Raw genomic sequence first — 14061 nt, 5'->3', positions numbered from 1 at the left:
ATTTTAAAGTCAGTTTTTTTAATCACTTTTCAAGCAAAAATGACAAACCGCTGCTGGTTCCAGATTCTCAAATGTGAGGATTTGCTGCTTTTCTAATTTAATTTTTTTGTTTATTTCTGTGCCAGAGCAATTAAGTTGCATCATCTTTTAGTCATATATGAACAAATACTGAATAAATTGAGGTTTTGGACTGGATCACCTTGGGCTCTGTGAAATTGAGGGCATTTTCACTATTTTCTGATATTGTAAAAAGTAATTAGAAAATGATCAGCAGCGTATGTCTTCTCAAAATCTCAGAATTTATAAGTAAAATAAATTGCTGTCTTTGCTACTGTTAATCAATTAATTTGCCAATTATTTTTCTCAGTTAGTTGTTTGGTCAATAAAACGTCATAAAAAAAGTGAAAATGCCTGTCAAAAAATGTTCCAAAGCCAACGGTGACACCTTTGAATATGCTGTTTTGTGCAACAAAACAAAATCCAAATGGGCTTACATTCAATTTGATATCACAGTAGGAAATTAAAAGCAACAAATCAAGACAATGCTTAGCATTGTCTTAAAAATCACTTAAAGGATCAACCGATGATCAAAACAATTTCTGATGGATTTTCCGTTGATCAACTCATCAGTGACTTGACTAAAAATTTTAGCTCCTCTGCACATTTGAGCCTCATATGGCTGGTGAAGAAAGACACCATGAATCAAAAATATTTCTAATGGCTACACTTTTAATGTTTGATTAACTGGAAAACTTGTACAGTATGCCCTCAGTGCAAGTGAAGAACATTAAATGAGTCTGACAGCCCCTGACTCGGGCTTGTTCTATAAAAATAAACTATAATGTGAAACGGTGAGAGTGGGTTTGACGAAGCATCCAATAAGTTACGAGTCCATGAGGGATCTAAGGTGGGAAAGGAAAGCAGGACCATCAAAAAGAAACATCAAAATAAAACTCAACCACACAAGAACATGTACAGGATATAACTAAAGTGCATTATGGAATTTAGTCAGCAGCACCGTGATACATTCACAAAATAAATACACACTTTCAAAGTGAAATAAATTATGGCAGAACAATTCGGACAGATGTATGCAGTGAACGGTTTGTATGTTACTGTTAGTTCACGGTAGTCAACACATATAGAGTCGAACAAAAGAAGACCACTCGGCCTCCCAATTATTTGCGGTTACGTTATATTCAGGCAATAAATAGCTCCTCCTGTGATCTACTCGTGCAGGCAGCTGGTTAGAGATGACTACTTATGGCTTTGTTTTGAAATCAAACTTGCACAGCACTACAGATGTTCCAAATAAATATGGACCTAAGAAGATGTTATGATGATAGTTCACGAAACTTCGGGAAGTATGAGATCAAAAATACAAACACAGCAAAATGTTATCATACAAGCACAACCCCGGGGCTGTAATATGAAGTGACTGAGTCAGCATTGGGAAGAGTCTATCGGTTCCCAGTCATTTCAGTGTCTTAGTGCAGCACCATATAAAGGCTAATGGAAGTCTCTTAGTCAGGGCACTGCATCCTTCATGGCTCCCGCATTGTGGCAGATCGTGCCCGCCTCCGCTTCTTGTCGCTTTCTCTGCGTCTGCCTAACCTCACCTTTTTTTTCCTCTTGGTAGCCACTTTTAGTGGCTGGTCCTTATAAGCTAGAGCCTTGTTGGTCTCTTGGGGCAGGTTAGCACCCTCTCTGTCCAGCCTGAACCTGTCAGGGAGGTTCTTGGTGGCCCCTGGGGGCTTCTCGTGCAGGGCATTCCCACTGAAGGTTTGGCTTTGAGTTCTGCTCTGCACAGGTGAAGCTCGCTCATCGGCTGTGTGTACCTCTTCCAGCAGCTCCTGCAGCCACATGCGTCGCTTGAACTCCTGTAAGGAGCGGCCCTTGTCATGCATCAGCTGGGCGTGGCTCACTGACCTCCTCCTTAAAGCATGTAAGTGGAGAGAGAGACTCAAATCAGAAATGGTGCATACAATCTAATAGCATCATAAAACTGCATTGTGCATGAGAGGGGGGCTGCAAGAACTTTTCTATAAGTTTGTCAGAAAATGTGTTTTTTTCCCCTCATTTCTATTATATTACCAGTGACGCAATTAAACCAGAATTTCTCCGTCTCACAGTTTTCTTTGTTTAACTTTGTTTTTTTATTTTATGGTACATCACAGTGTTGAGTCTCTGTGAGGAGCAGTTTTAGAAGTGGTGGCAGCTGAAATGTAAGAAATCTCGGTACAGTAGGTGGCAGCATGTAGCAGAGCCATCACTAAGCTGAGTTCCAGACCCCCAAAAGCTGAATCAGAGAAAACTTGTGCCTTAATTTACATGTATACAGTAGCAGTGCGTTTTATAAATCCAAACAATAAAAATATTTCAAATGTGCCACTTCACCACTTGTAATTATAAACATGTCTGTCATTTTAAGATCAATATATTGCATAACACTGAATTACTTTTCTATGGTCATCAAAATTAATAAAAGAAATAACTCACGTTCTGCTACTAAGTGCATCAACTGGTCTCCCATCAAGAGTCACAGGGGAGCACAGCAAAAACACAGCCAGACTCCACTGATGAAGCACGACAATAGAGCACATCCTTGAGCCTAACATCTGAAGAACACAATAAATATTATATCAGTTACTTTTGTGAACTAAGCAAAACTTTGTTTTATTAATTTATACTAAACCATTATTCTAATATTCAGTAGAGGATTGTTAGTAGCAGTGTAGACAGTTGAAAAATGACACAGTACCTAAATACGTGAGGTCTCCCAGGCAGCATTACTTGTGCCAACAAACAGATTAATAAAGTAAAGAAACTTAAACTTACATGGTGTGAATCTTTTCAGTCAAAATCCGCAAAAATGCCAGTCTGCAAGCTCTTAAGAGTTGATCTTGTTGCAAAAATTAATTAGCAAAGTAATCAGAAGAATTATTCTGCCAATACAATTCGGCTAGTTCAAAACTTGTGTCCAGATCCATTGGTGTGAAAGCAGCCTGGGGAAATCCCCCCCGTCACTCTGCTCCATTCATTTGCCTCCCAACAGTGTGTGTTGAGCTATTTATTTCTCCCCAGCGTCCCAATTGAAAGAGAGATAAAGATGGAAAGAGCAGCAGCAGCAGCCCATCAGCTGCAGAGCTGCCACTCCACCCAGTATTGCTGTAATCTCATGAACGATGAAGCATCTTCTCTGGTGGCCGGAGCCGGAGAGCAGAGCTGAGAGGGTTTTTACAGTCCAGCACTGTGTGAGTCTGTGTGAGAGAGGCACAGTGAGAAAGTCAGACTCCTCTTTGGGTGAAGATGCAGGCACTACCCTAGCCCCTACCCATTAAGTCCAGTTCTAACACCCTCCCCAACCTCTGCAGCCTCCCCTCTCTCCCTCCCCCCAAACCTTCACACACACCTGCTGTGACAAGAAGGTGGCGCCCATGCAACATCCAAACCTCCACACAACAAAGAGTAGCACAAGCTTGGAAAAAAAACTTAAATTTTAATCAACTTCAAATAATTCTTCTTTTCTTTCCACATAAAGCCTATAAATCATTGCATCATAAAGGGGTCAGAATTGACAGGTGTGCACCAATGGAGGTAATCATGGGTTACCAAGCAGAGTGTATAAGGGGAGGGGCAGGGTTACTCCAAAGTAAACAGCCAGACCTAACCACTCTCCCAGGGGAGAATGACCATAACCTCAGAGAAACCCAACCCACAGCCTCTCACTGCAGACCATTCAATTCACCTTCACTCTGCCTCAGCAAACCAGCTTACCACTGAATGGTTACAGTGGGCTCTGAGGTATCTCTCATATCCAGCTAATAAGGAAAGTGGAGAGCTTTGCATTGAGGTAGTCGTATACATTGCCAGATTCACTGTGTATGTTTAGGCAATGAAACCTGTCTGATGCATCCAGCCACATTTGTAAATTTACTATAAATGTTATAAATTTCCACATAAAAGGTCAGTAGTCTGGTGTAAGCGGTAGCTCTGTGGCTAGAAGTGGGTGTATTTTAAGTATCGCATTGATTGACAGCACTACATGCTCCATGCAAGTATAGTAGTATATGCAACAAGGACAGGGGCATTTTTTGCATGCTTTCTTGTGTGAGGTACTACAGTTGGCGGGTGCAGTAGAATGATCGTAGGTCCTACATGAACCTGCACACAACAAGGTCTGTGGATTATCTTAAGTAACTGGGTCATGATTTCTGAAAAGATAAATTGCTGTTGAGTTTTTCCAATGTACTTTTTGGCCCTTGAGCACCACAAGCCAAGTGGCCGATATCTCCAGCACTTGGCAACTCACCCCAAAACAAGCCATATTGTTAAATGGTACTACAGGTAATTATTTTGTATTTGTGGGTGTACTGTCCCTTTAAACACAGGGCCTATAAACTCTGGATGTTGATTTCACTTTTGAAACTTTGTGATCTTGAATCACACCGTTGGCAAATTCTGGCCACAGTGTTCATGTTTGATATAAAATGAACATGTTGTTCTTCAGTTTGTTCAAACTGATCTCTGCATAAAATTTAATTGGACTCAAATGACAGATAACAAGAAGAACATGAACATGGCCGTATGTGTTCTCAGGGTTCATGAGAGCCCCTCAGTTGTGGTTAGAAACAGTTAAGGACTGGCAGCAGAGTGTTCTCAACCCAGTTAAATTTTCCTGTGATTCATTTCTGGGTCTTGACCCATCCGTTGAAGAAGAATAGTACAGTCTGTGCTGACACAGTAGTACATTTGTACAGAAATTCTGCCCCTGTACAAAGTACTAATGTCCTCTTTATTATACTCAACACCTCTTTGTTAACAATGCTTGCAGCTTGGCTATAGAGATAGCAGTGTTGGTCTGTCGGGAGGTCGGCCTTTCTGTCCACTACTTTTGTCCTTATCTCAAGAACCATGCGTTGAATTGCCATAAAATTGTGTACAGGCGTACATGTTCCCCTGAGGATGAACCTTACTGACCTTTGGTTCTATATAGCATCACTAGCAGGTTAACATTTGACTTTAATTGAAATGTCTTGACAAATATTTGATGTATTGCCATCAATGTTACACACAATTGTGGTCCCCAGAGGATGAATCCTAATGACTTTTGTGATCCACTGGCTCTTCTTGCACCACAGTGCATAAGTTAGCATTTTCAAATACCTAGAAAAAATTTGGTACAGATATTCCTGGCTCCAAGAAGATGCAGCTAAATACTTTGGTGATCCTCCGATTTTTGGGTCGACATTTGTGGTTTTGAGTGAAATGTCTCAATAGCTATTTCATGGATTACCATAAAATCTGGTACACACCCTTATGTCCATTCCCTGGATAATATGTAATGATTTTGGTGATTCATACTCATTCACACACATTTTTAATGTTCTGTTTTACAACCAAATACAAAAGCACTGGCATTCCCATCAATTTCAACTGTACTTTGTGTTTAGTGCATGCTAACATACTAAACTAAGAAAGTGAACAAGGTTAACATTTAATCTGCTTAACATCAACATGTCAGCATTGTTATTGTGAGCATACTGATGTTAGTATTTAGCACCACTAAAAGCATAATATAAAGCACCACTGTGTCTTTTCCCCTAGAATACAAGTAGTTGGGAGGAGTCTATTTTTTAATACCTTAATACCTTCCTGACATTTCACATGGTGGGTATCTACACACAGTAGGAAAAAAAATATCAAATGAAGTATTCTATGAAGGGTACTGGTATTGGTAGTGGTATCTTAATTTTTAAACAATACCCAGTCCTAGCTGAATGTATAACTCCTGCAGCATTAACTGTCTTTCCAGTGTAACATGGATACAGAACACTGCGTCTTTGCCTTTTTTAGGGATTCATAGTGAAAATTGTTTGTGAGGTGACTAAGATGAATACAGCCCATTCAAAATCCTGAGTCATTTATGTGGTTACTGCACCTACTTGCACTGTTTTACTGGATGGAATAACTCGCATTTCTCCTCATGAATAAAACCCATAAATTATTTCTGTGAGCGGTGATGATTAGTAGAATCACTTCAGGCTAGACTGTAGACCAGTTGGTGGTAAATTACTTAATAGAGGGCTCAGTATTTTACAAGCAGTCATGATTCAATTCAGAAAGGGGTCCAGAAGGGGTTTGGGGCTGGGACAAATATATGGCAGACCCCCCCTGCTGTCTCCAAAACTCAGCTTTCTTCTGTTTCCAGTGAGTCTGCCTCAAACTTCCAACACTTTTAACATTTGGTAGGGAAAAAGTACCTCATTTGATTCCATTCTGCAAAGACTTTACCTGCAAAAAAATATGAAAAAATCCCATTTCCTGGCAGACGGCAGCGTTGGGAACAGGAGCCAGGAAAGCTGCTTTTGATTCATGCTAAATTGCACTCTCAACACAGAGCAGTATTCCTGTCCGTTTTTCATCCTTTTCACACTGCACCTACTTCACATTCACACATACAGAACATATACGCACCCACCAACCCTCCTGTTCCAAGCATCCAGCTCACACACACACTGCATCCAGAGAAACACCCTCATTTCATGTAGAAATTCAGAGTTCAGCATCTATTTTTGGATGTGTTGTACCCATTATTGGCCCACCCTATTATGTCATAAATCCTGGCTTTAGTTGCAGCGACAGTTCCTGCTTTTGTTGTGGAGTCACATTCAGAGTCACTATGTACTCGGCATGTACTGGAAATTAGTCAGTGTTAATTCCCACACAAGTTACACTCTGGTGCTGTCAGCGTTCTGTATTATTTTACTATTTTACAGCACCACTCCCCTTTTAAGTCTGAACACTATTCCAGCTTTAAGTGAAATTTGAACGTAACGCTAAAGTGAAAAGTGAAGACATTTCACTTTTAAAAAAATAATTCATTGCAGTTTATGTAAGACATGACATTCAACAAACTTAAATAACGCCTCAGATGTCATCTGTGACCATATATTTAGCTACAAAGAACAGAAGCAGAGGGTTTACAGTGAAGTTGATAATGGTCCCTTTATGATTCAGTCAGGACTTTGATCGCTTGGCCATTTGTTCACATGAGAACTTTAGGTTTGTTATCCTGGAAAACCTCACTTGAAAAATGACTTCTGCAGAGTTACTTTCCCCTCATAATGGTTTTTTAACGGTGAGTTACTGTACAGGCCGTTTCAGTCAGTTCATGTGAGGCATGCTTTATAATGTCGTATTGTGGGCGGTTGGACGAGTTTTCTTCTAATCATTCACACCTACCAATCATAACTGTCATCCCAGGAATGCTCTTTATTCCTCCTTACCTTCTTCTGGTTCAGCTATTTTCAACAGCTCTGCCACTGAGGCAGCGCTTAAACGCCCAGGAGATGAAATTTAAAATTGATGCACACTGTTTTCTTTTCGGTTGGTGGTTTATTGGTGCTTAAAATGTGTCACATTAAATCCTGATGCTCTACAGTGAGATGAAATCAGTGGTTGTAGAAAAGAGCGTTTTATCAAATTCATTTCAGGACACAGCAAAGTTAAAATGCTGTGAACTTCATGCAGCTTTGTAGTGATTTATTTGGTGAGATGGAAAACTCTGGAAATGGAAATCATTTTTTCAAGCTTTCCATTTAACCGCTCTAACATATGTTATAGATAAACCTTGCTTTTGTATGTGTTGAGGCTGTGAAATATTGTTTACTGTATTGTTTGTTATCTGTTGGGTGAAACAGACCTGTGTTTGGAGGTGTGACTTGTTGAGATTAAAACACATTTTTGGCTCATCTTCATAATTTGAGACCAAGAGTTGACTGCTTCAGAAAAAGTTAAAGAGACAGAGGCAGCTGTCCAAGGTAGAGAGGCTTTGCTTATAGTTGGGCTCCAAGGTAGGTTATCTTCTGCCTTTGGCTTAGAAGTGGTGCATTTACAGCCCACAGCAACTTAATACATAATGTCTCTGTTTGATATCTAGTATCGTCAAAACATGTTGCACATTTCCGATACCTCATTAGCAAAGTTAGCCGACATTAGCTCTGAAGGCTAACTTGGCTTATTTACTATATTCTCATATATATATATATTCTCACCGTATATACAGAATCCAAATAAAGGTAACATTCAAAATAATGTTAACATGTATGAAAGAAAGTTTTTGCCCCCTCATTCTGTTAATGAATGGGCAATCCTGATATTTCTGTTGGCCATAGCAGTTATTTTTATTAATACTGGTTCAGGGCTGCGTTTAACTATTGTTATTATGATTATTCTCTCAACTAATCAACTCAAATTACTTGATTTGTCTGAACAATCTAAAATGTTTAGTTTTAGCATCATAATGTATAACAAATTACAGCAGCAAATACAGACATTTAAACAACTGTGAATGTTTGGCATTTCTGCTCAAAGATTGCATTAAAATGACTAACTGATTAACAAAACAGTTGCCAAATAATTTACTGTCAATTAAATAATCAATTAAGCTACCAATAGTTTTGGCTGCATAATGCTTGAGGAATGTGTAAAGAATATTCTCAGGTATTTATGAGTTTCGTTGTTTTTGGGACCAATCTGGATTTCAATGATTCTGTAGATGTAGCATTGAGCTATTGAGAGAACACATTTCTCACAGTTAAAACAACAATGTTTTGTACAATATGTTCACATCCGTTGTATTACATATATTTAAATTTGCGGGTTTTGAGTCAGTCTTTCCAACAGCAAAAACAGACTTTTCGGTTTTGAACCACAAAGCATAATGGACAGTTTAGTCGGGATGTCAGAGAAGGGTCACCGCTCCACACTTTAAGAGGCATACATCCTGAACATTACCTAATTCCTGCTCAGGGTTAACCAAACATGCCCTCCTCCGTCACGCATTTACTTGATCTGAAAGTAGCTGCAAGATTTGTCTGTTTCTGTTTCTGCCTCTTGATATATGATAATCCTCCTCAGGTAGCGCTTTGGGGCTGATTTCTTATTTACAACTCGATTTTTTTTTCACTGTTAACCATAAATGTCAAGCTCTTGGAGACAGTGAGTCGGGGAGGTCCTACTTGGACAAAAGCATGTTGTCCAGACTCAGTCTAGAGCACAGGTACATTAAATCATTATTTTTCAGACAGGAAATATCTGCCACTGGACATTTTGCCTGTAAAATGTATTTCTAAGATGAAATGATTCCTGCCTGGCACAGCTCTACTCTCATCTGAACCTGGAGTGTTTTTACACTCATCTATTCAATGTTAGAGCTTGTTTGTAGTGAAAACCTAAAATGTTGTTCATCTTATGATTAAACCGTGTGTTTGATCGTGCCCATGATGTGATTCAGAGTGATTCAAAAAGCAGAAAAACAAGTCCAGAGCCGGAGTCTTTGACCTGGCCTTATGAGGTGCCCACCACATTAGCATTTCTCTCTTGGCAGATGTTGGTGGTGGGGTGTCTGACTGTGGCCGGCCTCTCTGCAGTGGCCCTGTGTTCCAGGCTCTGGGGAAGGGGAGGGGGCTCCTTACTCCTTACTCCTTACTACCCCCCCACCCCCAAAACCCAAACCACAAGCCCCATGTCTGATGCCCCCCTCTCACTCTCCTGACCTCAGAGGCAGACCCCAGGCCAGCTGGACACAGCCTGAAACCCCACACAGCCACCACCAATAGCCGCCACCCTCCTGCCCCTGACCTATCACCCAAAACATTACCATAAATTTCTGCCCGGCTGCCAAGCAACACACACAGCAGAGCTCAGAGTCCGACTCTGCACGGCTCGTCCACGTAAAGATAGGTCTGTCTGAGGGAAGAAAGTGGAGCTGGTGGAGAGGGGTAAGAGCTCTTGGTTATGATGGCATTTTACATGCAACATAAAACCTACAGTGGTGTTTTATGTTTTGTGGCTTGTGGTGATGCCGTTGCATTGCCTGTGGAACAGACTCCTGCCCGCTGCAACAACTACTGTGCAGTATTTGAGGCTGATGAAAAATGTGTCTGCCAGTGTGAACCGCTTTGAAACATGCCACAAGTCTGCTTGTTCATGTCTGTTACATGCTTGACAAATCGTGCTGTTTCGTGTCGCCCCAGCCTCGGCGAAAATTGGAGAATCAATAGAGGTCTGATTGAGAAGACCACACACACATGGTGTTACGGTAATGACGGGCCGAGTCTGTTTGTTTGCATAAGTGAAGAGCAGGCTCAAATCGTTAATGAGTGCTTTGCGTCCAGCGTGCAACCACAGCTAAGCCAGTGGGTCAACAAGGTTGGCCAGACTAACCACTGTGTGTGTGTGTGTGTGTGTGTGTGTGTGTGTGTGTGTGTGTGTGTGAGAGAGAGAGAGAGAGCGAGAGAGAGAAAGACTGTGTATACATGTTCTATACAAGTCTTTGAAAAGTAAAAACAAAAGTTTACATGCAGAAACTTAAGTAATATTAGAATTATTCACACTTCCCTTATTTTCCTGGTGTATGTTAATTTGCTCTTACATCATCTATAAGCACTCACTGTAATGTTTCTATATATAACATCATTCTATATTTACTTGTGCTCTGACACACAGATACAGTTTTGTTTTCCCAGTGAAAAAAACCACCTATGAGACATTTCAGTGAATATTTAAACACTGAAAAAAAATGCCTCACTTGAAATTTCCAAATCGTTATAATGCACGGTGTGAGCCAAGTGCACTTCACTGACTCAAAGCTGATCCATTTACTGTAAATGAGCTTGTCTCTGTTGGTTTCCTGACCAATTACTGTACAGTGAACTTAGGTCCTGTATTTATTTATCCATAGGTTATTTTAAATGGACTGCACTCAATGCAGAGGCCTTGTTGAGCGGTCTTGTCCTCCCAGCCTACCCTGGGACATGCTAGCAGCGCTTGGCAGACAGACACGGATGCTGAAGGCAACCTCTGGACAGCTTTATCCTGCATCGAGCGAGGCCACCCGCTTCGTGCTCACCAGGGCACAGTGACTGGCACGGCGTTCCCCGGCCTCACTTTTTACCTCTCAGTTTTCTTCTTCTCCAAGAGAACTGGAAAACACTGTGCACTCTTTAAAGCTGTGTGACCATGAAAGGATATCAAGGCCAAACGAATAATAGGAAGTTTCCAAATGATTGAATACGTTTTAGCTTCCTCATTTAGCATTAGAACTAAACCCATTAGTCAAATAATAGATTAGCTGATCAACAGAAAAAATACTAGATGATAATTTTTCAACTAAAAATTGGTTAGTTTGTTGTATGTGATTGGTTGCTTTTAACAACAACATGTTGGGCTTCAGGAAACAGTGAATGACAGTTTAATATATTTTCTTTCTATTTATGGGCCAAATGATGCAAGGTTCTGTATGTGACATTAAGAGCATTAATATAGCCACAAACTACTATTTGCTATGGAAAAATTTAGTGGAGAAATGATGTCCTGAGCAGAGAATGAATTCATGCTACCTCTGTGTGTGTTGTAATCTGAGCTTTTCTGCGGTTTGTTGTGGTAAGCCAGTCCGGCCGCTTGAGCGTGTGAGTCCTGTGTGTGTATCCCACTGGCTAGCTCATGGCTGCCGCTTCGCACTGCACTCATTCGGCACTTGTTGCTGATATCAGTATGGCTGCATTGCATATGTGTAGTGCCCACCATCCGGTTCCACCCTGGTTAGCATGCACTCCTGCCGTTGTTGAGTGCTCTCATGTTGAGAAATGTGTTTGGATAATTCATATTTTCTTAACTTCCAGCAGAGCTTCTTTAATCATTTATTCAAAAAATATTAGGTAGGGCTTCCCCCAAGATTCGAAGAGTCGAATCATCACCCCTTTGTCAACTGAGAGCCTTTAAGTCAAGCAGCCGGGTTTTTTTTGGTGGGGGTGGGGTTGTTGTGGTCAGCCAGTGTGCAGTTCTGGGGATGATTTCGTTAGCAAAGTTATCATTAGTTTGGAGGGCTAATTTGGCTTATTAAATATATATCATCGACACCTCTGTCACCCTGAACATAAGCTGAACATGTTGCTTGACATTGCCTGTTACTAGATGAAAAAAGTAACAAATAGTCAAATATTAGTACTGAACAGCCAAATGTGATTGATCTGACAAAATCCTGAGCCAGGTAAAGCCATAATTGCTGGATTAATCAATAATGAAAATTGTTGTTTGTCGTAGCCCTATCTAAGATGTTCAGGATGTTAATGCGCCACAGAAGTTGGATAAATCATCTTTGATAAAACTGGGTCACTGCAGCATCAAATTGAATACACAAAGATAAATACAGCACACATGAAGTTTTATAGCTGCAGCAAAGCAAATTTCAGAAAGAGCCACTTTGTCAGAGTCACTGGTGCTAAATAGAGAAGGGATATGTCATGTTCAATAAGATATCATTAATTGGTACAGTTCAGTGTGTGGTCTCGTTTAGCAGCAGTTTCTTTGTAAAAGGAATCGTTAAATCTGGTTATTCAAAGATGGGATTTGTTATTTTATTTAAGATGCATTCCAGTTGGTTTATAAGGCTAAAATAGTCAAATGTGGTGAACAGTGACATCATGCGCTTTTACAGGAGGCCACATCTTTTGTTACTGAAGATTTCACCAAATACAGACAGACAGACAATTAAAATTACAAGAGTTTGGTCATCTAAGTGTGTCTGTGTGTATGAGACGCAATAAATTCGACTAGCACTGAAAAACCAACCAAATACGAGAGGACACTGTTTAAAGAATATCTCTGTCTCTTCAGATCTGCACAAGAAAATTAAGAGACGCTGCAAACAAGCAAATAAAACAAGCAAATATTTGATGGCTAAAATAGTTACATATGAAAAGGCAAGAAAGTAAGAGACTCCAGGACATTTTCAATGGAAGCTGGTGACACAAAGCAACAAACAGATGCCCAATACTTGAAAGTTAAGCTGACCTCAACTTTTTTTCAACGCTCCAATGACGCGGTGAAACAACAACCGATCATATATTTTGGTTTCTAGTTGTGGTACTGTTATTAAGCTTAGTTAGCTGATGCTATGCCAGGTTTTTGTGTATTGCGGTGCACGAGGGGATGCAATGGGGCAGTTAAATGTGATGAAATGGAGCTCAGATGGTGATCAAAAAGCATAGATATTCTTTGACTAAAAACAAAGTTTACGTTCTGTCGAGGTGCTCTGTGGCCAGCAGCAGACACACAAATGCCTTTGACAACGTAACTATGTTAACGAGTACTTGAGCATCATTTCTATAGCGGCTCTGCAATGATGTAGCTGGCTGCTGTGTTTCTTTATAGTGTGAACACAGCATCGGAAGACTTTCATGTCAGGGACCCCTGCCCAGATCCAAGAACACATGAGCCCAAAGTCAATTTCATTTGATTAGTGTGAACACTGTATATGGTTCATATGTACTCTAGTACGCATCAGGTGTGAATACCAACTGTGCCATAACATGGAAGTGAGTGGACCACAATTTAATGCAACTACAAAGATTTTTGTTTACCAGTTATGAAACAGTCTCAGTTTAATATTAATGCCTCTCTATCAGATGGCAGCGCAGCCCACCACGGCCAGATTCAGATCCGGCTTTGCTGCCGCCTTCGCCCCGCAGACAGAGCGCGGGCTAGAGGCAGAGAGCTGCCTAACAGCAGTGGCTCCTCCCCTTGCCAGAAGCAGAGCTTCACCTCGCCGCTTCACCATTCCCCACTGATGACAGTCACCAAGGCAGCAGTGTCTGTCCATGGTGCCTTTTTCTACACTAGCACCATAAAAACGTCACCTAGCTGATGACGCAAGTGTACTTGGGTACGGAAAAACATTAGTAATGTGAAAGCTGAGCGGTACGGCAGTGGAGGTGGGGGGCAATCGTATTGGGGCCGGTACAAATCAATTGTACCTAATATGAAAACGCCCTTAGAAACAGGCACTAAACAAAAACATTGAGTACTGTAACTAATTAAAATCAGACTGATGCTAATGTTAAGACGGGAAATATAAAAAACATAATTTCTTCAACTCTATAGTTTCATTCGTGAGCGAAAGGTCTGACAGTAAAGTGACTGTAAAACTGTGCCACCATGAACTTTGAGGTATAGGGCAGGCTCAGGAACATGTACTGTGTATGCACACAATATATA

The 14061-nt window shown here is 40.7% G+C and overlaps 1 protein-coding gene across 1 annotated transcript; it reads right to left on the bottom strand.

Annotated features, from left to right (window-relative positions):
* Window positions 1–1544: 1544 nt before the first annotated feature.
* On the bottom strand, window positions 1545–2603 carry LOC121949668 (parathyroid hormone-related protein-like). The gene is made up of 2 exons (XM_042495374.1): window positions 2500–2603; window positions 1545–1935 (listed from the first exon to the last, which is right to left on the bottom strand). The coding sequence occupies exons 1-2, from the start codon at window positions 2601–2603 to the stop codon at window positions 1545–1547; spliced, it is 495 nt and encodes a 164-aa protein (XP_042351308.1).
* Window positions 2604–14061: the final 11458 nt, after the last annotated feature.

The sequence above is a fragment of the Plectropomus leopardus genome, chromosome 11 (assembly GCF_008729295.1).
Source record: "Plectropomus leopardus isolate mb chromosome 11, YSFRI_Pleo_2.0, whole genome shotgun sequence".
Lineage (NCBI taxonomy): Eukaryota > Metazoa > Chordata > Actinopteri > Perciformes > Serranidae > Plectropomus > Plectropomus leopardus.
The sequence above is the reverse complement of the archived record's forward strand: the minus strand, read 5'-3'. Positions and strand labels throughout refer to the sequence as shown.

Coding starts and splice junctions, on each gene's coding strand:
- LOC121949668 (XM_042495374.1), bottom strand. CDS start 2,603: ATGTGCTCTATTGTCGTGCTTCATCAGTGGAGTCTGGCTGTGTTTTTG. Junction 1,936..2,499: donor GATGCACTTAGTAGCAGAAC/GTGAGTTATTTC, acceptor ACATGCTTTAAG/GAGGAGGTCAGTGAGCCACG.